Genomic DNA, 25522 nt, shown 5'->3' with positions numbered 1-25522 from the left:
ATTGTCCAGGCTATCCTAAGAAACTGTAACCTCCATCTGGCCAGCTTGTTAAGAGGGACGGTGAAAGATGTTGGGGAATTAGTAAGGATTGGCACGCAAATTGAAAGGGATTTTGAAGAGTCTAAGAGATACTGGAGGAAAGTTAATGCAGCTGACTAAAAGAAGAAAGTTCAGTCTGCCCATTTTCTCCAAGTAAGGCCTTCCTATACTAATGCAAGTATTGTCCAACCCTTTCATGATTTAGCTCTAACTGGGGTCAAGACCATCGCTATCCCCATTGTCGGATCGATACTGTTCAGCAATGGCTGACACTGGTAGTACACTTTCTCTCATTCAAAAGTCAACTTTGGAACAAACCAGCAGGAATGAGCCGTATTAGCTCAGTGGAGGTCAAGCATTTCTTCTTGCCAATGGACAGCAACAGACTGCGATTGGAAATGTTACTTGGAAATGTGAGATCCAGGGAAGTCAGATGGAGCTTTTCTTGACGGAAGCAGGTCTAACTTTAGACTTCCAGAGAGTAGAGCATGCCTGCCATAGAAGGAAGAAATGAAGAAAGTTTTCCTTTTTTGCACATGGATCTCAAGCCAAAGTGCATTTTTCTATAGCCTTGCCCATACTTTCTACAGCCAACGAAAACCCATCTATCCATTCAACTATTGGTTTGTCAGGCTAATACCAGTTTTAAGTTTCAGACTCAACTGGAGAAGTTAATGTTGCAATGGCCCCGCTGTATGCACCCATGAAATAGGACACTTCAACTTGGTGAAACATCAAATACTCACAACTGATGAAATTCCAGTCGGAAAACGTCCATATAAAGTATCTGTGGATAAACTGCTAGCCAGATTGTCAGGTCATCAGTTTCCCCATGGGCAGCATCCGTTGTAGTAGTACCAAAGAAGGATGGTAGTTCAAGGCTGCGTGTTAACTATTGTGGTCTGAAAACAAAAAACTCATCTTGATGCTTACCCCATGCCACAAATCCAAGATATTCTGGAATCCTTGCATGGTGCTACAATTTTCAGTACCCTTGACCTAAAAAGTGGATACTGGCAGGTGGAAATGGCACCTGACAGTATCCAGAAAACTGCCTTTGTCACTTCATCAGGGCTACATGAATTTTGTCGTCTTCCGTTTGGGCTTAAAAATGCTGCTGCAACATTCCAGAGATTAATGGAGCAGGCTTTAAGAGAACTCAAGGGTAAGTGCTGCTTTATCTACATTGATGATGTTGTTGTGTTTTCCAAAAATGAGGAACAACAGCAAGTTTTCCATTGTCTCCATAAAGCGGGTTTAACTCCTAATTTGAATAAGTGTAACTTCATGCAACAAACTCTCACCTTCTTAGGACACATTGTGTCAAGCAGTGGAATAAAATCAGATCCAGCAAAAGTGGATGTAGTCACCTCCTTTTCAACTCCCCAGTCACTTAAAAATGTGCAACGATTCCTTGGGCTTGCTGGCTGGTATCACTGCTACATTCCACATTTCTCTGAGAAAGCTGCTCCACTCCATGCCTTAAAACAAAAAAAGTTCACTTGGTTATGGTCAGAACAATGCCAAAATGCATTTAATACAATAAAACAGGATTTAACTCAAGCACCAGGGTTGACACCTCCTGATTTCAATAAGCCATTCACAGTGCAAGTAGATGCTAGTGAGGTGGGGTTAGGTGCATTACTTACCCAGGAAACAGAAGGTGAGGAGAAGGTCATCGCCTATGCTTCCCGTTTATTACGAGGAGCAGAAAAAGCTATTCTGTTTTGGAAAAGGAATGTTTAGCTGTAATTTGGGTTGTAGAAAAGTGGAGGCTGTATCTGGAGGCACGTCCATTTACAGTTGTAACGGACCATGCAGCACTGACTTGGGTGTTCCAGCATCAGAAGCCATCATCACACCTGACTCGCTGGACATTGAGATTACAAGGATTCCACTTCACAATAAGGTATCAGAAAGGCCAATGCAATGTGGTGCCTGATGTCCTGTCGAGAGTTCATAATGACTATATGCCTCAGGAAATGATTGCTGTAATCAAATCCACCAAGACCGATGTATTGCCTAGCAATTTGCAAGTGGATTTAGCACAAATTGCCATAGATCAACAAAAAGACCCAGAGCTGCAAGAAATGATTCAAGAAACACAGTCCAAGGAAGTTTCCGATCCTACTCGCATTCATTATGTGATGTTTGGGCATAAAAAAGATCTTCAAACTTACAAATCTCAAAGTCCACTCCAAAGGGAGATATTTTGTTTTTAAAAAATTCCTTTTTCAAGAACTACAACGAACGGCTCGTTTGGACTACAGCGTTTGTTTTCCGGGTTTTGTTATATCACAAAGCGGCCCATTAGAATATCATTCAAATAATTCCCGCCTATGGAAATTCAAATGGGTGGGGAGGGGCGAGGTCGTGGTTAGAATGCTTGGTTGAGAGCATCAGACAAGATGACGAGGAAGAAGAAGTGCTGCTGTAGCCTCAAGTTTTCGCAAGTTATTACACATGCACCTGAATAATTATGTATGTAAATATGTGTTACAATTATGAAAATGTTTTTATAATAAATTGCTGACAGTACAATACTGGACAATGATGTAATCTGCAGAATTTACACTTCAATTATGAGACTACAGTGTTTCCCATACATTGAGTGCGGGTGTTTTTATATCACTGTATTTCTGAAGGAAACCGACTGTCTTCAGAAAATTGGATGTCATTTTCATTTCATCTTGCATGTAATGTCTGATAAAGCAGTGTTTTTTTTGAGCGGAGTGCTGCTTTGTGTACAGCCATTACAGGGGAAACCTTGATCTCTACCACTCTAACAGCGCATCCTGCTGGTAGAGAATGAGTTTGCATATATATGCTGCCTGGGAAACACTGGACTATGGTATAAATAAATTCAACTGTATAACAGTTTCACTGCAATTCATGTTATAATGTTACAATTAAATAACAATAAAAAATAATACATATGCACTTATCTGTACATAGTAAATGTAGTTATTTTTAAGCAGTTGTTGACATCCTATATAAAACGTGATTTAGGCTGGGCTGGTCCTTAACTAAACTTGCTGCTTTGGCAAGGGGCGGGGCAGTACTGAAACACCGTCTAAGCTGTTCGCCAATCACAATGCACTGGGATAGCTAACCAATCACAACACATTTAGTTTTTTGGAAGGCGGGCGTTCATCAAACCCGGAACTAATCGAGCCGTTTGTGCCAGACTGGGGAGAAAGGTAGTGTAATAATGTAAATTATGTAAAAATAATGCTTTTTTCGAACCACCAAGCATGAGAGCATGTTCTACTACACCCCCAAAACAAATTCAAGACACTGTAAAAGGTTCAATATGCTCTGGGTCTGAATCAGGCTCAAATTGATATGGCAATATTGACTCCATCCTTAACTAAACCGGAGCAGATGGAACTTGCTGCTTTGGCAAGGGGCGTGGCAGTACTGAAACACCATCTAAGCTGTTCGCCAATCACAACGCACTGGGACAGCTAACCAATCACATCACATTTCATTTTTCGGAAGGCGGGCTTTCATCAAACCCGGAACTAATCAAGCCGTTTCTGCTAGGATGGGGATGTAGTAAATTATGTAAAAAAAAATCACCAAGCATGAGAGCATGTTCTAATACACCCCCAAAACAAATTCAAGACACTGTAAAAGAGCATAATAGGACCCATTTAAGCTCTAAACGCTTATATTCAGGTGTATGAATGTATCTCTGGTTTACTATCTTCTAGATGTTTCTTTCTTGGTATCAAAATTATCTGCTCTTTATTCCTCAAACAATGATGTACACTATGTGATCATGAAATGCATCATACTATTTGTACTATATTTTGGGTAAAACTGCACCAATCCTCCAGGCCATAAACATGCAAATGGAACATAAAGGGAGACAGAGAAAACTTCTCCCGCTCAAAAATTCATGCCTGGTATTGGCCATTCCACCCAAAAGGTGGGTGTGGATAGGAACTATCAAAAGTCCCTAACTCAGACTAATCGCGGCTCAAAACCCTTCTTCTTGAGATGGACACTCTCCAAGACTCCTCAAAACTCTCCTCTTGAGTTTGATTTTCCGGCAGTTTTTAGCTTCATGTAATTCGCTGTGAAACCATTGATTCGCTGTGGACTTTCCTATCTTCAGAAGAACCAGAGAAAAACCTCCAGCTCACTCCTAAAAGAACTCATTAAGAACCTCCATTGTCTTAAGGCATCAGGACTCTTGTTCAGCAACAAAGCCGATGCAAGTAACCGTTTACAAATATTTAGATGCGTGTTTAAGTTTGAGCCCCTTATTAAGGTGATTTTTGATTCTGATGATTCTCATTAGGTTGTGGTTAATTGATGTGAAATACTGCCATTCTTTTGCTCTTCTCTCTCTCTTCGTTACTTTCCTTCATTCTGAATATATGTGTTTTGCTTAATTTAGTTGCATGTTAGCTATATTTTCATGTATTAAATCCCTTATATTCACAGTCGATTGTCTCTGTGTGCTGCTCACAATTTGGAGTCACTGAATGTTGATCCTTGCTACATGCTAAGTTACTGCTAGTACTGCATAAAGTGGGAAAACTATTCTTCCTTGGCCAGGAAAATAATCTTTCCTAGAATTGATAAATGATTATATTGTCTGCTCGGTGGACGGACAGATCAAATAATTGTTATATTGATTCTGCTACAGTTAATTATAAGATCGAATCTAAATATGCATTATTAATTATAACCAGTTATAATTAATCATAAATATTTCCCTTTTGAGCTAATTTGCTACACCGCAAAACAATGATTGTTTCTTATGTTGGTAATCAACATCAGCTATGGGACAAGTGGATTCAAGAGTTCTGTTATTCACTTAACACCGCATGGCATGAGAGTACAGGTTTTACTCCTGCAGAAGTTGCATTGGGATGGAAATGGAAAGGAACCATAGAAAGAGCCATTCACAAACCACCTGATCCAGATGACCTTACCTACTCACTTATCGACAGACAACAACAACTTATCAACTTGGTCAGAGCTAATGTTGAACAAGCTAAGGAGAAACAGAAAATATATTATGAGCAACGCCGTAAACCAGTTCAGTTTCAGGTGGGAGATGTGGTTTGAGTCCAGACATATCCTCTTTCCAGAGCTGACAAAAGTGTATATGGCTAAGTTGGTAGCGAAATGGAAGGGTCCTGCCAAGGTGCTAAAAATACTTGGGTCCGTCAATTGTTCTCGAAGTTACTTTGAGGCCTCTGATTTTGTGGAAACTGTGTAACAAATGCAGACGTGGTTTTATGTTTACGCGCCACGATGCAACACAACGTGTAATAAGACCGTATAAGTCATTATATTCCGTAATTATGTCCCCACTGGATGCAACAAATGCCTCATTTATAATGGGTTTTAATGTTTTTGTCTCATCGCTCCGGTCGGACAGGGCATCACAATATGGTAAGGGGCGTAAAATTTCCGTCACACGCTTGAGGTATTCGGCCAATCACAATGCACTGGATAGCTCACCAATCAGAGCACACCTCGCTTTTCAGACCGATGAGCTTTGTAAAAATCAACGCGTTTCAGAAAGGCGGGGCATAGAGGAGAAACAATAATGTACAGTATGTGGAAAAGAATGTGTTTTTTTTTACCTTAAACCGCATAAACACATTTCATTACACCAAATACACCAAATAATGGTCTTTTTAGCAACATCATATGACCCCTTTAAAGAAAATCTGCGCTGAGTTACTTGTCAGCTGCTCAGTAACATTTTCATGAATTTTTACAAGTCATGGATGTAGAAATGAGAATCATTTATAAATCTGCTGTTGTTAACAAAAAGAATCAGTGAGATCTTCCTGCGGGTTTCCACCAAAATAAAAGCTGAGAAAAAGCAAGAACTCCATCAACATTCATAAATGTTAGTATTGTAATTTTACGGTTTCTTCTGTAAAATAAAATTTAAAAAACTAAGACAATAATAATCGCAACAGCTCTATTAATACATTTATTATAACATTCAGACATAGTGTTCAAATTGGGATTTGTAATATTTTCTAATGTTTTAAAAGACGTCTTTTCTACTACAGTAAAAAACAATACAAAAACAGTAATATTGTGCAATATTATTACAATTTTAAATAACATTTTGTATGTGAAAATATAGTAAAATGTAATTGATTGGTGTTATGGCAAAGCTGAATTTTCAACTGAATTTACTCCCAGTCTTCAGTGTCCCAGGACCTTTCAGAAATCATTCTAATATACTAATATACTCTTTTTTTGTCTTTAGCCAATCACATGCCTGATTCAATAAGGGGATCTCAAAAATTGGCTTTTTTCTTTTTACTAACTTGTTAATTTTAAGTTAAATTGTGCTTTGTTAGTATAATATCTGCTAGAATGTTAAAATATGTTCAGTGTTAAATAAGTATACTTACATTTTTGTAATTGATTTTGTCTTTGAAAAGCAAGACAAAACTGTAAAAAAAAGAAAGAAAAAAAGCACATTTTAGCTATTTAATTTATGCAATAGTGAAAAAATGGGTAAAATAAACACAAAAAAGGTGTTCGTAATTTGGCCCAGTCAATCATTTTGTTCGGCTTCAGTCAAGAATTTTCATTTAGGTGCATCGCTATTTTAATTTTTTGATTTTACCCGACCCGTGAATATATCCATGCATCACTAGTTAGGGGTTTGTTTCAGCATTGTGTAGACAACCAGCTCTGTGATTGACATAACCAATGATATCTTTAGAACTGGCCATGGGGAGGGTTTTGCACTAAGCTGGTTTGGGGGGAAAATCACTTTTTCTTTTTCCCCCCTGCATGCTGTACTTCTATTTGTAAGGGAAATTACACAAGTCTTGAAATTTTGAAATGTTACTGTGTACATTGATATCACAAGAGAATCTCTAGCAATAACTATTTTCAGTCCACTGTGTTCTATTTTCTCTTCCTTTCCACTGTAACTATTGGGGGGGGGGGGGGGGGTGGGGGTGTGGGGGGGGGGGGGGGGGCTGTGCTCTTGTCGTACTCTCCTGATTTAATGCACATATCCCATAAATGATTTACTGAAATGCACTAAGAATCCCTTGTTTATTAGTATATTATGATCATATATAGGACATTACCTTCAGGAGGAAGAGTGTAGCGAGCATACTCTGGGAAATAATCTTCAAGTTTGGATTTTCCTGCCAGTATCTTTTCTGCCAGCATGTCCTGTTTGTTCAGGAATAAGATCACTGAGATGGTCCTTAAAAACCTGTATGAAAACACACAAAGTGAGACATGCCTTTATATTTCTATATCTGCTGACATTTCTTTTTAAAGATGTCCAGCTGCAGCTTTGAGCCATTCTTGAGATCTCCACTTTAAAGGGATAGTTCACCCAAAAATGAAAATTACCCCATGATTATCACCCTCAAGCCATCCTAGGTGAATTTTTTTTTTTTCGTATTTCAGACGAATACAGTCAGAGTTATATTTAAAAATGTCCTGGCTCTCCCACACTTCATAATGGCTGGGAATGGCTGTTGAGATTCAATAGTCCAATAGAAGTCCAATAAACTGCATCCATCATAAAAAGACCAGCACACGGCTCTGAAGGGTTAACCCTCTGGAAAAATAACTAAAAATACTCAGTCATTTTTAATCATACAGATAAGAATAAGGTATCGTTTGAAACTGCAAAGGGTCTACGTTTATATGTGAATAATCATAATAACAACAAAACAATGTGCTTTTGTCAAATAAAGGGAAAAAAACAGGGTGCGCTCTCTCGGGTCTTAGTCTCTGTCACCTTTCTTCACAGACACATAAATAAAACAACCTGAACCTCAGCGAATACTTACCTCACATACATGATAAATATATGTATAGAAAGCTTGAAATATCTTTTAAATGGTCACGTCAAAAACAAATATTCTCTGATAAAGTAATCCATATGAAACCAACACAAGGTACAGTTTTTCCCATCTGAGTTCATTATAGGTAATGTGACTGAAGATTCAAAGTCAACCTGATTAGAACTGATTCCAAATTTAATGTTTTACACTTCATCAACTGTTCATCCAGCGAGACGTTAATATCAGTATATCTTAACAATTTGGATATTTATATTATGGCCTGGCCACGGTCATAATAACTGTTAGTGATGATTATTAAGCTACGAGCTAGGTAGCACGATCTGGGCAAAGTTTTAACTTTAAAATACACGACACAAGACAATGATTCTTATAATGAGACAAGAATGTATTTGAACTACTCTATAGATTACATGGAACTAAAACTATCAAAAGCACACACACACACATACAGTTCGAAGGATGAGGATTAACGGAGTTCTGAGGAAGTCCCAAAGACCTAGTAAGTTACTCGTTCTTAGATCGCACCAAGAAAATCACAAAAGCAGAGATTTGGCTTATCTTTAGTTGCTTAAGATCGATTCAGCACCAGTTTCAGCAGGTAGAATATTTTGTTTGTTACTTGCGTTTGCGCTGGAAAGCTGAGAGGGGTTTCCTTTTCTGCCTGAGGGAGTCCCGTTGCTGGTTGGCTGGCAATCTTCCTTGATAACGTCTTTTTGGGAGAGCGCTCGTGGTGAATGGTTGGTTTCCTTGTGACGTAGGAGCTTCGGAAGTCAGTTGCCTTTAGGTACGGAGAGTGATGCTTGAAGTTCTTTTGAGAGTTTCTTTGCTTGGCGTTAGACTTTGAAGACTTCGGCGGTCACGAAGTTTCAACGGAAGGTTTGAGTTCTGAAGTCTCGCTCGCGTGATGTTACAGCGTGTGAGCGCTTTGTAGTGCGGTCAACAAGACGAAAGAGCCAAAGATCGAGAGCGCGAGCGAGCAAGCATCTGTTCAGGAATTGGGTTTTTAAGCGAGCCGATTTGGTCCATCCCAGAAGCGATCGTCCCAATCGGACTCTGTTGCAGAGCTTAGCCCCGCCCCCATACGGTTCCTCTTTGTGCATAAATTAACATGCTGTTCACTGCAGGTTTTGTTAATAACTTCTATAAAGTGTCGTACAATGCACACTGTTCAAAATAACAGATTTTCATTCCTTTCAATGTTCCTTTCAATGCTTTTTTTATAACCAAAAAGGGGTTATTAAAACATTGATTAAAGTTGCACCGATTACATGAAACACATCAAGCATATATAAGACATAAAACATATTATTTGTGAATATAGTTGCCCTTTTATAATTTTAAATGATTGTCTTTTGAAATTATCTATGTGAGTTTGCATATTCCTTTGTTGGAAAGAAATAGTGAGTTGAAAATGTGCCGAAGAACAGGAAGCAGATGTTCAATGGGTCATGGGGTGTCACGCTGTATAGATCCTGTGTGCGCGTGCAGATCTGGAGGGTGTGATTAAATTAGCCATTTCCTGTGCATATATAATGGTTCCATGCATAAGCGATCACGAGGTATCTCTCAACTATATGTTGTGAAAGAACTCTTTAGTCCTTGATACAAAAGATCTCTGTTGTCTTCTGACTGGATTAGTTTTTCATTATACCGACAAGGGTTGACAGGAAGTCGACCCAGAATATTGGCGTCATGTGATGGGGTGATTAGTTTAGACCTCATGATGGCTTGGAGGGGGGAGATCTTTAGATTATTCTGAAATATGTCTGTTCAATAATTCACGTGGTGAATCCATAGTTTATTTGGGTCTGTTCTCGGACTGAGATCCTACACAATTATCAGAATGTTTTTATAATAAATTGCTGACAGTACAATACTGGATAATGATGTAATCTGCAGAATTTACACTTCAATTATGAGACTACAGTGTTTCCCATACATTGAGTGCGGGTGTTTTTATATCACTGTATTTCTGAAGGAAACCGACTGTCTTCAGAAAAATGGATGTCATTTTCATTTAATCTTGCATGTAATGTCTGATAAAGCAGTGTTTTTTTTAAGCGGAGCGCTGCTTTGTGTACAGCCGTGACCGGGGAACCCTTGATCTCTACCACTCCAACAGCGCCTCCTGCTGGCAGAGAATGAGTTTGCATATATATGCCGCCTGGGAAACACTGGATTATGGTATATATAAATTCAACTGTATAACAGTTTCACTGCAATTCGCGTTATAATGTTAGAATTAAATAACAATAAAATTAATACATATGCACTTATCTGTACATAGTAAATGCAGTTATTTTTAAGCAGTTGTTGACATCCTATCTAAAATGTGATTTAGCCAAAAACAAAACAAAAAACAACAATAACGTTACCACTCTAATATGTCTTGCAATATCCGTGTGTGCAAAAGTTCTGCACGATCCTCTTGTTCAATATTCTCTGGCTCTGAATCTGGCTCAAATTGATATGGCAATATTGACGCCATCCTTAACTAAACCGGAGAAGACGGAACTTGCTGCTTTATCAAGGGACGAGGCACCGTCTAAGCTTTTCGCCAATCACAATGCACTGGGACAGCTAAGCAATCACATCACATTTCGTTTTTTGGAAGGCGGGCCTTCATCAAACCCGGAACTAATCGAGCCGTTTGTGCCAGGATGGGGAGAAAGGTATTGTAATAATGTAAATTAATGCAAAAATGTATGCGTTTTTCGAACTACCAACAATGAGAGCAAGTTCTAGTACACGCCCAAAACAAATTCAAGACATTGTAAAAGAGCGTAATAGAACCCCTTTAAAGTGATTATTACGTTTTGAATATGGATATTTTTCTTACAAAAACGCATCGATTCGTTACAGGAGGCCTTTGTTCACCCCCCGGAGCCGTGTGAGATGCTTTTTTTTATGGATGGGCACCCGCTGAGTGACATTAAACGGCTTGAAAGATCAAAGACAATTTTTAATATAACTCCGACTGGATTCGTCTGAAAGAAGAAAGTCATATACACCTAGGATGGCTCTGGGGTGAGTAAAACACAGCCTAATTTTCATTTTTGGGTGAACTAACCTTTTAATATGTTAATTAAATACTATTAAAATACTGGCAGCAAAACTAAACACACTACACCTACACATACAGCACATAAATCTTATGTATTTATTATTTTTGGTGTCTTGAAACTCTCCCGACCAGCGTTTTGTGCTCAGATAATATGAAAATGGTCGTAGAGCACCCTCAGGTGACCGTTAATTTTATATACAGGTGAATATCGAATATAAATTTTGGTAACACTTTATAAGACCGTTCAGTTGTAATTAATTTATAAGTGATTAGTTAATGATGAACTAATCATTTACAAATGACATTAAAATAATTTAATGCACAGCTAGCCGTGCATTATCCCACTTATACCATGGTTGTTTGCCAGCACTGACAAGTTAAAGCCGGTAATGATGTTTGCAATATTTGACTGGAATGGTAAAAATGACGGTTATTTCGTCAGTTACAGCTCGTTAGCACCAGCATTCTGTCCGCTTCAAATCAGACACAGAGATGAAAGACACAGTGTGGTAAAATCACATATTTATTTGAATGAATTATAGCATTTATTTCATTTAATTATCAATCGATTGATCGAGAGAAAGAGATGACAGTTGTGTGTGCGTTACCTGAATCTGCGTGTCTTTCTACAAACAATAAAGCTGTTCAGTTACTTCAAAAACAGTAATTTGACCACCTCGTTGCTGAGGAATATAATGTAGCAATCCAGTATCTAGGCTATTTTATTAATAAAAGCCGTAGGGCAGTGCTGACAACAAGTTTCTGTGTTTGCGCAGCACAATCTGCGATCTCTGACCTCTCTCTATCTCTGTGTGTATGTATGTTTGTGTGCATCAATTAAAGCAGCACATTAATATAGAATGGTGATTGAACTGCCTTAGAACTACCTGTGCATTAAACTTTTTTTTTTTTGTGCATACCTGCCAGCCAATCAGAATCGAGTATTCAGACAGACCATGGTATAAGACCATATAGTTATTTTTTGCTGTGTATATATATATATATATGGGTCAACTCCTCTCAACCCTCACAATACTCAAAAATGTTGGTTTTAATTTCCCATTCGCTTTGTCATATCATAAATAGAAGACCCTCAAGTAATATAGAAACATATTAGCTGAGCTCCCACACATTTGTTTTAGATAATTACGGGCCATTATTCGAAGCATAAACCATAAGATATGTCCACCCTGTCATGGACATACAGTGGGTACGGAAAGTATTCAGACCCCCTTAAATTTTTCACTCTTTGTTATATTGCAGCCATTTGCTAAAATCATTTAAGTTAATTTTTTTCCTCATTAATGTACACACAGCACCCCATATTGACAGAAAAACACAGAATTGTTGACATTTTTGCAGATCCCCCCCATTCGATTTAGATTTTAGAAATATTAACTACAAATGAATGCTATGTCCACCCTGTCATGTTTATATCCACTCTATCAAGTATAAGTGGCCGACAGGGTGGACATTTTAAGCTTCAATTAGCAAATTATCTTACAACAAACTGTGACTAGCTTGTAACAGTGGTTGCCTTGTCCCAAAATATAACAAAAGTTAAACACCAAAAAAAAAAAAAACCTATCTGAAGCGGGTACCAAACCCGGGTCATCCGTGTGATGAAGCAGTGTCCTAACTGCCAGACCACATTTTGTTCTTAACGAGGATAGCGCTAAGACTTTACTCGACTCTCAGACCGAAAGCCTCAAAAGGGAAAAAAAAAAAGTTATTGTTGTTCGGGCGCCAGACATGTATATACCTGCCACATTTTTATATTAATTTCATTCATCCCGGATAGCAAAACAGACAAACAAAACCATCCGCTACATATAAAAAAAGATAAAGACAGAAAAAAGGCAACATTACAGGAAAAGTTGTATGCAACTTTCTTCGTTTTTAATGAGGTAATGTTAATATAATATAGACAAGATTTTAGATCTCTAAGCACCACAATTCCACTTCAAGGAAAAAAAATAAAGAAATAAAGAATAATAATAATCGAACAAAATAAACCAAAACAGAAAAAACAAAACAGCACTTTTTAAATAAGCAGAAATTAGTGTATGTGTGACTGTGATTAGAGCTAACACTGACCAAGCTGGCAGCACGGGTGGCTAAGAGTGACTCGGGAACATCGGTGGCATAAGCCGGTCTTGCTCCTTCCTTTTTGACAGCTCCAAGTCATTGATTTTTAGGAGTAGAGTGCGAAACTCCAGTTCAATCCCAGAATTGACAAAGAGGCATTCACTGGCCAAGAGAAATGCTGAGAGTCCCACAGCTGAGCAGTTGGAGGACCAAGCAAAGAGAAGACTTCAGGACATCTTTCAAGAAACCTCAGATGAGGAATTCTTAGGGTTTTGATTCTTTTCTCCTAACAACCATGGGTTGTTTCATCCTGGGGGGGAGAATGTGGCATTACAGATATTTTCCATACTACCCCTTTGTTTCCTTTGATTTTCTCTGTCACCGCCCTCCAACTAAAATACATTATGATTGGAGGCGAGGACCATTTAAGAGGAGGAGTATATGTACATAGGGCGAGGTTTAGAGACTGGAGAAGGTTCGACTGACCAGAATCTGTGTGTTACGTTCCTTTTGGAGGCAGTCCTTGCGGGTGGATCTTTCGGAGTGTGCGTTTCCAGGGATGGTGGAGAGGAGGTGGTGCTACCTGTTTAGCCTGTTGCTAACGGGCATTTCTCTTGGCCGGTGAATGCCTCTGTCAATTCTGCCTCTTTGCGGATGGTTTTGTTTGTCTGTTTTGCTATCAGGGATGAATGAAATTAATATAAAAATGTGGCAGGTATATACTTGTCTGGTGCCCGAACAACAATAACTGTTTTTTGTTTTTTCCCCTTTTGAGGCTTTCGGTCTGAGAGCCCCTGTAATGTCTGTAATGCCACAAGCTAAATATTTAGTCTGGTTGTTGAAGAGAATTTGGTATATTTAAACTTACATATTTTGAAAATACTGTATTCTAATCACTTCTGGCATATTTTATGCCAACAGGGTGGACATGTTAAGCTTTGGCAAAGCAAGTAAGCAAACTCAGACAAAGAAAATCTGTCAATTGAAAAGTCGTCAACTTATTCACCTCAGCGGTTGAAATTCCTGCCACTGAAGAGACAGAAAATCTGTTGTCCTGATGTCACTAAAGGGGATGGCCTTTGCTTAAAGGGGCGGATTACCCAATACGACAGAATGGACAACCATTCAAGGGACATGGACAAACTCATCTTTTTTATTAAATAAATATATAGTTTTTATTACCAAATGGTCAATACCCTCAAATTGAGTAATCTCTTATTTAACAAAATATTAATAGGATAATTTTTTTTTTGTAATTTTATGATTTGACAATATTCTACTATCATTCAAATTTAATTAGTGCATGGGACATAGCAAAATAACATGCATCCTCTTATACAAAACATAAAAAAAATCTAGAAAATATATCTAAAGAGCCAAGCTTTTGTTATGAAAACGTAATATAACACACCCTTTCATAGTCATTTTTATGTTAAGTTATCATGGCAAATTAGTTATGTACAGGAAACCAATTTATGTTTATGTACATTGACCCACATATATATACACATATATATATACAGTGGGGGAAAAAAGTATTTAGTCAGCCACCAATTGTGCAAGTTCTCCCACTTAAAAAGATGAGATAGCCCACTGTATATATATATATATATATATATATATATATATAGCCAGTGGATTGAAGATTAAAAACGCAGTTTCAATGAAGCTAGGGTTGCCAACTTCAGAAAAGGAAAATAAGGGACAGAATAAGGGACACACACACACAGGCCTATATATACAGTGGGTACGGAAAGTATTCAGACCCCCTTACATTGTTCACTCTTTGTTATATTGCAGCCATTTGCTAATCTGCAAAAATGTCAACAATTCTGTGTTTTTCTGTCAATATGGGGTGCTGTGTGTACATTAATGAGGAAAAAAAATTAACCTAAATGATTTTAGCAAATGGCTGCAATATAACAAAGAGTGAAAAATTTAAGGGGGTCTGAATACTTTCCGTACCCACTGTATATATACACACACACACACACACACACACATGTTTTAGATTTGTAATGTTTTTTTTAATGGAGTCTTTTATGCTCATCAATGCTGTATTTATTTGATCAAAAATACAGAAAAAAACAGTAATATTGTGAAATATTATTGCAATTTCTAATATTGGTTTCCTATCTTTTTATACTATAATTTATTTCTGTGTGACGCAGCACTGAATTTTCAGCATCATTACTCCAGTCCTCAGTCTCACATGATCCTTTAGAAATCATTCTTATGCTGATCTATTATCAGTGTTGTACGATGGCGTTTTAGTGCCACGTTAAAAAAAATAAAAAATCTAAGATTACGAGAATAAGGTCGAAATTACGAGAATAAAGTCAAAATATTACGAGAATAAAGTCGAAATATTACGAGAATAAAGTCGAATAAAGGCAAATGGCCCGGATTGAGAACACCAGGAGAAGTTGCCAGGCCACCGGAATTTATTTGAATATTGTTGCGTCCAAGCAGCCGCATCATCTTACTTGGATGAGGAAGAGTCAATTTTAAGGACTCGAGGAAACAGCTTAATATCAAGAATATGATATTTATTAACAGACTGAATAGCCTACATTTAATATAAGTCTCAGCTTTCAAAATCAGTTTTATAGCAAAACACAAATTATGTGTCTTACAATAATGTGTTTTTCAAGCTCTTTAATGATCAGATCGCTGTATTTATGTGAACCAATTCATTAAATTATACAGTTTTCTTTGTGAAAATTCCAAAATTTGTTCCAAAAAAATCCACCACCTACTCCACAAAAACGTCTGTCCAAACTTTTATTCCTCACATGTAGCCTATTTAATAAAACGTTCTAAAAGTTGAAGTGGGCTCCAACTCATTAACATAAGTTATATTGTTTTCTTTTCTGAGGTAGCCTGTAGGCTATAACATGTAAGTGACTATTCACAAGCTGTTTTATTCATGGTATAATACAGTAAATGTTTGGACATAATATTTAACGTCTTCCATTCATTATTTGTACACCAGCCACCCAGTAATCGCAATAATTTTGTGCTTTGTTGCTTTTAATATAACACAGCTCAGCTTTCTAATTCTGTCAGCTTTATCACGAAAAATACACATTTTAAATGTGTTTTTCCTCTTTATTTCAAGTTTATAGCAAGATATAAAAGTGAAGGAACATCAGAAGGCATGAAAAAACAGTATAGCTTAATTTATAATGAAAATAATGTCTCATTATCGTAATCGAAATTACTCACATGCTGCCTAAACATTTAAACTTTATTCTCGTAATATTTCGACTTTATTCTCAAAACATTTAGACTTTATTCTCATAATATTTCGACTTTATTCTCGTAGTATTTTGACTTTATTCTCGTAATTTTGACTTTATTCTCGAAATATTACTACTTTAATCTTGTAATCTTAGATTTTTTTTAAAAATTTAGCGTGGCACTAAAATGACATCGTAGTATTGAAACTGTTGTGCTGCTTAATATTTTTGGAACCCGTGTTCCATAAATAAAATAAAAAGAAATTGATTCAAAATAGTAATCTTTTCTAACAATATCACTTTTTATCCATTTAACACATTCTTGCTGAATAAAATTATTCAAATAGTTTCTTTAAAAAAAAAAAAGAAAGAAAAAAAAGAAAGAAAAATACATTTACTGACCCCCAACCTTTTGAATAGTAGTGTATATTTAACACATTTTTATTTTGAATAAATACTGTTCTTTTTTACTTTTTATTTATCAAAGAATAACAATATTAAGCAACACAACTGTTTCCAACATTGATTATAAATCAGCATATTTTAATGATTTCTGAAGGATTTTGAGCCAAGTGGATTTTGAATGCAGCTTCCAAAAGACAAAAAAATAACCAATTAATTTGTTATTTGATACACTCACACCAGCGTGATTAGATCGTTCAGTACGTCGATCACATCACCAGCTGCTAACTTCAAATCTGCATTCGCTGGCTAGCGCTGAGCCAGAGACAGACGCGTTTGTACAGCGCTGCATTATAACCAATCACATAGGATGCTGTTGAGCTTCCGAATGCAATGACCAATCAGAGGCATTCAGATGAGTCATCGCTAAAATGCCGGTGTTTTCTTCACTCTCTCGCTGACTGAATACCTCTTTCTGGCGAATAATCTCGTCAGAAACGACAAAGTGCAGACGTGTGCATGAATTTGTAAGTAACATACTCATTTCACAGTGTAAACAGCTTCAGTGATTTTAATGGGAGTTTTTGTGAGTGCTTTATCTCTAAACTGAAGTCAGTGAAAATGTTTTTTGATAACGTAAATGTTCTTTGCTCTCTTTCTGTACAATGAAAGTGTTATGATTTTAGCCTAACTTACAATGTTTTTATTAAATTCACATTAAATGCAAAGTCAGTCGTACTAAAAATATTTTATGGCACGACACCATGTAGCAACTCATAATGTAATAACTGCACATAATGTAATAAATTATTATTATAATAAAATGTTCATAATGTAATAATTTTCTCAAAACGTAAATTTTTTTTTTAGCTAAATGTAATTTTTCAATGTAATAAAAATGTTTCACATAATGTAATAGGTTATTGTATGATAAATTTATTACATTATGAACACACTGTGGCAACTTATAATGTAATCACAGTTCATAAGGTAATACCAGCACATAATTTAAAAGAATTATGTTTACAATATCATAATTATCTTTCAATATAATAAATTTGAGCACAAAACATAATCATAGTTTTATTAAAAGAAAATTAGGCTTATTAGGCTACATTGTATACACAACTTACACAAAATACACAACTTTTATTTTTTATAAATAGCTTACTAATTATGTGATTATGACATGGTTAATTTTTGAGATATAGGCCTGGTTTCACAGACAGGGCTTAGACTAAACCAGGATTAGGCCATAGTTCAATTAGGACATTTAAGTAATTGTTATAAACGTGCCTTAGAAAAAACATTACTGGTGTGCATTTTGAGACAAAATAAAGGCACTGATATATTTTAAGATCAGTCAGAGCAAGTTTCTTTTAGTTGAACTGAAATTGACTTAGATTTCAGTCTGGCATTAGGCTTAAGCCTTGTCTGGGAAACCAGGGGAATAGTCATTTAAATGGTTGTTATAAAAAAAACTTGCTTATATTCTACACAAATGTATAGGCCTAATGTATTTATAATTTTAGATGGTTTTATCTTCCTGAGGTAAATGTCATGTAACTGACACATTCTTCACAGGCTGTTATACTGATGATTTCACTGGTTAAAACCGCTTATAGGCACAGAAATAATGCGTGATTGTAGTTGTACTTTATTTTTCAACATTTAATCTAATATATTGAACAATCCTCTGATGTACATTCATGTTATAACTTGTATTAAAGTGAAGAATTGTTCATTTAACTTGAGCTCTGTGCTGCCGTTGCTTGAGGCAGATGATGCGATCTATCCCAGACTACATTAGATGGAAACTTTTTTTTGTTTTTTCCAAGTGTGTTAAAAAAAATGCCTTCAATTCAAAAGACAAAGAATTTAGTAGGGGTGCAACTGAATTGTACCTAGCAAAAATTTTTATCAGTTAAAATATATTTATATGCTATCACTGTCATTGTCATCATACCACGGACATTATACCTGAGATGTTAAAGGGGTCCTAGTATGCTTTTTCACTTGTTCAACTTTAGTTAGTCTGTAATGTTGCTGTTTGAGCATAAAGATCTGCGAAGTTACAAAGCTCAAAGTCCAATTCAAAAGGAGATGTTTTATTTAACAGAATTTTTTTTTTAAACTACAACAAAGGACTTGTTTGGACTACAACGCATATTTTCCGGGATTTGTGATATCACAAATATCGACGAATGGGACGAGACCTGGTTGAGCTGCACTAGAGAAGGCAACGAGTGTTATCACTATGTCGGAGACGCGCTAGCTTTCCCAAGGCAGACGAACTTAGAGTGGTTACAATCATCCGGTTTAAATCGCGCTCAAATTGATTTGATTTTGAGCAATATTTACACTGAAGCTCACAGGCGGCTATGGTAAGGGGCATGACATTTCCCAACCAAGCACCGAGTGGTGCCAATCACAACATGCACTGGCCCAGCTAACCAATCACAGCACATTTCATATTTCAGAAGGTGGGCCTTCATTTGATACAGGAACTATTCGAGCTGTTCATGCCAGACTGGGGAGGGAGGTGTTGTAATAATGTAAAATATGTGAAAAATAATGTGTTTTTCAAACAACCTAGTATGAGAGCATGTTCTAGTACACCCCCAAAACAAAACAACTGCATCTTTAACGGACGCTCTGTCGCATAGATACACGCAACCTGTCACTGTAAACTGGCCTGTCAATCATCTTGTTACAGTTAACATCCTCCACATTGCATTTAATTTAACTTCCTACCGTATTGGAGAGAAAAGTAGCAGCACATTGATCTGCCAGTCGTGGGTCTTTCATGCTGAGAACTCTGCTCATATTTTATGCATAATGATGCATTTAAAATTTAACGACCAAACGGATGTTTATAAAAGTTTACATTGCTGTTGCAGATGAAATATAACACAGACAACATTAAATAAATATTTTTTACCAGGTTAAATGTTGAATATTAGTAACTCAAACCCTTTTTTCTAAGCCTCTCTACCTAACCGCCGGTCGCGCACATCTGCCATGTTTGTAGTTTAACGCATTTTATTCGTGTTTGTAGTTCTGGACAGAATCCTTCACCAAAGCACAATGGATTGTGGGCAATATTAGTCATTAGAGTGTGCACGGATCCACACTTCAAAAATCGACCTGAAATAGTAGACCATCCGGGACTTTTGGCATACTCTTTTCAACATACTATGCTTTGGGACACAATTATTCTAATCTCACATACTATTTAGGATGGATAGTATGAACATTGAGACGCAGGGCATTTCAGTTTGAAATAGGCCACCACACTGAAATCCAGTCGGCAGCAACTTCCAGTTTACGTGGACTTTAAAGTAAATATGTCAGCAAACTGCGCTCTTTCAAGGATGTGCATTTAATGCATGGCCAAAGTAAGAACATAATCTAAGTGTTTAAAACATGCAAAGTAGGATTGCCAACTGTTCCCGTAGTTAAGCAACATTCCATATTAAATCCATACAGAAAGTTTATCATGTCACGCCCAGTTTAGGGAGCTAATCACTCTCACAAAAAATAAAAAAACAAGAGCATCCTTAGTTGAAACTGTAATAATAACATATTTGACGCACTCTTCTGTGCATGTTTGCATTTGAGCTCTAGAGAGCATCAGCTGTATCTATTTACAATGTTTGCAACATTGAGCAGTGTATAGCTAATCACAGACATGTCCATTGAACCGATGAACTGAGATGAGTGACAGGCTCAGTGCATTTGAAATTATAAATGGAGCACTCTTTGCACACATACTAGACTATCTGTAATGCATTCAGCATTCTTTCTTTTTTTTCCTTTTCAAGAGCATCCTTAGTTGAAACTGTAATAATAACATATTTGACGCACTCTTCTGTGCATGTTTGCATTTGAGCTCTAGAGAGCATCAGCTGTATCTATTTACAATGTTTGCAACATTGAGCAGTGTATAGCTAATCACAGACATGTCCATTGAACCGATGAACTGAGATGAGTGACAGGCTCAGTGCATTTGAAATTATAAATGGAGCACTCTTTGCACACATACTAGACTATCTGTAATGCATTCAGCATTTCTTTCTTTTTTTAACATGGGGGACAATGGGGAAGTCGTGGCCTAATGGTTAGAGAGTCGGACTCGTAACCCAAAGGTTGCGGGTTCGAGTCTCGTACCGGCAGGGATTGTAGGTGGGGGGAGTGAATGTACAGCACTCTCTCCCACCTTCAATACCACGACTGAGGTGCCCTTGAGCAAGGCACCGAACCCCCAAATGCTCTCCGGGCGCCGCAACAAAAATTGGCTTAAAAAACTGCTCCGAGTGTTTTCACGGTGTGTGTGTATTCACTGCTGTGTGTGTGCACTTTGGATGGGATAAATGCAGAGCACTAATTCCGAGTATGCGTCACCATACTTGGCCACATGTCATGTCACATATTTGCTTTGCTTAATCCATTCATGTACAAATTAATTCTAAAAAGAAATCTGTTGTAAAAAAAGTTTTTATATTATGTGCAGTTATTACATTTTGAGTTGCTACACACCCATATCTGTTACTTAAGTAAATAGACAGGTTTTTATGCATAGTTAATAGATTACATTATTAGGCTACTTTGGCCATCGCCCATTATAGATCAACATAATCTAAAGGTGGAAAATGCATCTATTTACACATATTTGAGAATCGAGATAGCCCATTTCAAGATTTAGTTAACACGTGTAGTATTTTTTCGAATAAAAATGAAAACATAAATAAAACATAAGTGCTATTGTGGCTGCTGTGTTTCAAATACAAATACAAATTCTGTGTTTTAAGAATGATATTCAAGGTTAAGAAGAATGCTGGAAGTTACTTAAATGTAAATTATCTAGGTAACGTTATACATTAGAGAAAGACGACTTTCCTTATTGATCACGTCTTCCCTCAAGTAAAATGCATGTTTTCTTGCGTGGCGTGGGGTTTGCATTCGCTCAAACTGATTTGCTGAAGTCGAAACGTGGACGTTAAAAAACTTAACTTTGTTAGTGTGAGTCCCGCTCGCTGTGAAGCGGGAGCGACCAGCCGGCAGAGGATTCGGCTTGGTCTTAAAGCCTCCCTCGAACGGCTACGTTCACAAATCAAACACTTGAATGAATCAGCAGTTTGAATAAATCGGCTGAACAACAGATTCATATTTACAGTCTCATTTTTTAAATGTATTTATTTATTTGTTTAAATGATTATATTTTTATATTCAATTTTTAAACTAATGAATTTATAGTGTTATATGTGTATTATATGGGTATATGTGTACATAAACCTAAATGCTACTTCAGATGCAGCTTCTGAGAACAACGTTATGGCCACACTGTAGCCTTTAAAGTTTGTGTAATAAATTCAAAGTTCAATAAAAATATTTATTTCTAACGTTATACTTTGTAATGTCTATACACTGCTTTTCTCATTTAACACAATAATGATTTACCTTCTGGGGGTAATTTCTCAGGCCAAATTACTGTTAATTTGTGATTAATTAATCATAATTAATTAATCAAAAATGTCACTCTCTCGACAGCCCTAATATACATATGCATAAAAGTGCTCTAAAATCATAGTAATAATACGTAATACTGCCATAGAAATAATTGAAAATATATAGCAAATTGACCGTTATATTGTTATAAATGCATATTAGTATTTTAGGGTAATTGTGCAGCACTTGGGATGGAAACCGAGAATTCCCAAGAAATAGTTGAACTGTGAAACCTGTTAGTCCAGATGCTGCGGAACAGATCAAGAGACTCGCGCAGCCGGTTAGTGCTGTTGTCCTCCCTTATGACCATGTTATAACTGCTACTGGCTGCCACAAAGATGATGGCGGTCACATCTGTGATTATAGACAAGAAGAGATATATTATCACCAAACACACTTTTAGGATAGTTCACCCAAAAAAATTTAATTGTCATAATTTCCTCACCCTCATGTCATTCAAAACATTTATTTTATTTGAAGAATGAATGACATACATACACACAAGGTTAGCACGGAAACACGCTAGAACAAACCTCACTTGTTTTTGTGCTGCACACATGCACAAAACAAACGAGGCAACACACTAGGCATACCACGGTAAGGATATTTTTCCACTGATTAATAATCTTGTGATAACATCGATACTACCGATTACACTGCACACTTTACAAGATATGGTACTTGTTAATGATGCTCAGGATCTGTAGCACTTTTATCTTTAATGTTATATATTTTCACCTTTCCCATTCTTCAAACAAAACGTATGCTTGAAAATGGTTGACTTATTATTATTATAGTCAATAAAAAACACAACAATAAAAACATACAATGACAAACTTATATTAAACATAAAACTTTTAGTAGGTGACATATGGAGCCCCGCACAAGACATGCAGACAAAAATTGATTTACTGTGGCCAAGAAATAAGAATTGGTTCCTACATTATAATTTGTTTCCTCATTTTATTAAACCATGGCCTTGTTGTACTAATTTTGGAAACAAATTACTACAACATGGCCACAATTCAATTTAAATTAGGGAACATTTCTATTTTGTGGCAACAAAATAGAAATTTTCCCTCATTTTAATTGAATATATAACTCAAAACTTATATATATTACTCTGTTTATACCCGTGTCATAACAAATAAATTAAAGCTTTTCCCTAAATTAATGCAAATACTTGTGGTTTATTATTATATTTAATAAAAACAAAACAATAATAAAATAAACACAGATAAACAGACTAATATTAAAAAGAAATACTGCCAAATAGGCGTTTGCTTTATTGATGACACCAAATCCTCCGTCATAGTAACTCCTTACTCTTTTCACGTGATAAGTGAAATTTTGCTCCTGCTGTATGGAGCAGCTGCTTTCAGTTTATAATTGTAGCATCCATTATCAAACTGAACTAAACTATTTTTATGTCTATAAAAAAAAGGAAAACTACAGTGGGGACACTGGGCAAGTAATGTAATTAGTATATGGCCAAACAATATGTAATATCGACAACACTGACTGCCGCAACAAGCCAAGCATCCATAAGTTTCTGCATTTACCATATGTGATCTGTTCATAATATAAAGAAAATTAATTTATTCTAGACTAAAGATTAAACTGCTCAATTCATATGGATTTGTGTTATGAAGGTTTAAATAGTTGTTTTTTTTATTGTTGTTGTTGTATTTTTGTGTGTGTGTGTGTACTCGTTTATGCTACATTGTGGGGACCAATTGTCCCCACAAGGATAGTAAAACTTGAAATTTTTGACATTGTGGGGACCGGCATGCAGTTCCCACGAGGCGAAAAATTTTTTTGTAAAAGATGTTTATCTTGAAGTGTAACAAAACATATTTTGATGAAATGTGAGAGCTCTCTGACCAGAGATGCATGCACTTTCTACTGAATGTAAACAACGCTGATTACATTGATTATGTTCTGGGGTACTCACCAAAATAGTGGAAGGTAAAGGCGTGGTAGTATCCTTGCTGTCTATGCAGGGTCAGAGAGCTCTCAGATTTCATCAAAAATATCTTAATTTGTGTTCCGAAGATGAACGAAGGTCTTACAGGTTTGGAACGACATGAGGGTGAGTAATTAATGACAGAATTTTATTTTTTTGAGTGAACTAACCCTTTAACATAAATGCCATTAGTTACATCAAAACAAAACTGTTTAGGTAAAATAAAAAAAGTTTAATTGTTTGCAGAAAAAAAATATACCACAAAGCTTGAGTAATTTGTAAGCTCACCGTTAAAGCACTGAATCCATTTCCTCCTTTCATCTCTCTGACCGCCCACATCAAACATACTGACACACAGGGAGAAAAAAATAAGAAATGTTTCTGTATAACAACTGAACAAACAAGTATTTATATAAATGTAGTAACTGAATGCAGTAATAAATCATTAGATCAATTATAGATCCTGCGTATGTATAGTGGGGTCCAAAAGTCTAAGTATACTAGTGTAAATGCTTCTATTCAATTTTTTTCCTCCATTCTGTCACCAATGGAGTATGGATTTCTTGCCACTGTCGCCTTTGGCTTGCTTAGTAGGTGACACTTAATTATTGGCAATATTGTCGACTTGATTCCACAGACACTATTTGAAGAGAACTGAACTGAGCTGGACAATGACATCACTGAATCAATTATGAACTGATTTTAATTGAAAGATTTACTGTTTACTATTGTTCTCTTTTTAGAGCTTGTTAATTTTGCTTATAATTTATAGCTTATAATTTTGTTTGCATTATTGACACTATTTTCCTGTTTAACACTAAAGCTGCTTTGACAATCTGTAAGTGTTATATAAATAAAGGTGACATGACTATTCCTCTCTAATAGACTTTATGCACATTCACTTCAACATTTTGTCTCTGCCAGCTTAGTCATATTCAGTGTAATGACAGAAGTTTTTTTGTCCTATGATAGCTCTGCTGAGTGATTTCCATGATTTACTGAATTTTAAAATGTGTTTTCCTAGACAAAATTAATAAAAAATTGGAAATATATTTTTTTCTAGTTCACAGGTATATAGCTGAAAATCTTTACTTGTATACACTGTGTAAAAATTTAAAGATGTGACAATGGTCAGTGAAAGCGGAAATCATCAACCCATTAAGGGCTGGATTCAAAATCCCAAAGGAAAAAATACTGATCCAACTTGCATGAATTTCATCACAGCAACGCAATGTAAATCTGTAGATTGTATGGCCTCCATATGCTACTTGTTACCTTCGGATGCTTCAATAATGTCAAAACACAAAACTAGAGATCAATCAGTCAGAAAGGACAAAGAGAGCACAATTGCCTGTGGCCACCACCTGCAAAACCATTCCCTTTG

At 36.4% G+C, this 25522-nt stretch overlaps 1 protein-coding gene across 1 annotated transcript; it reads right to left on the bottom strand.

Annotated features, from left to right (window-relative positions):
- Positions 1-1234: 1234 nt before the first annotated feature.
- Positions 1235-24500, bottom strand: LOC107568974 (guanine nucleotide-binding protein G(olf) subunit alpha-like). Its single transcript, XM_016254975.1, has 4 exons — positions 24427-24500; positions 22406-22526; positions 7134-7264; positions 1235-1520 (listed from the first exon to the last, which is right to left on the bottom strand). Exons 1-4 carry the CDS (start codon positions 24482-24484, stop codon positions 1429-1431), a joined length of 402 nt encoding a protein of 133 aa, XP_016110461.1. The 5' UTR covers positions 24485-24500; the 3' UTR covers positions 1235-1428.
- Between the last annotated feature and the right edge of the window lie 1022 nt (positions 24501-25522).

This window comes from Sinocyclocheilus grahami, unplaced genomic scaffold (genome assembly GCF_001515645.1).
Source record: "Sinocyclocheilus grahami isolate Dianchi unplaced genomic scaffold, SAMN03320097.WGS_v1.1 scaffold1297.1, whole genome shotgun sequence".
In the NCBI taxonomy this organism is placed as follows: Eukaryota; Metazoa; Chordata; class Actinopteri; order Cypriniformes; family Cyprinidae; genus Sinocyclocheilus; species Sinocyclocheilus grahami.
The sequence above is the reverse complement of the archived record's forward strand: the minus strand, read 5'-3'. Positions and strand labels throughout refer to the sequence as shown.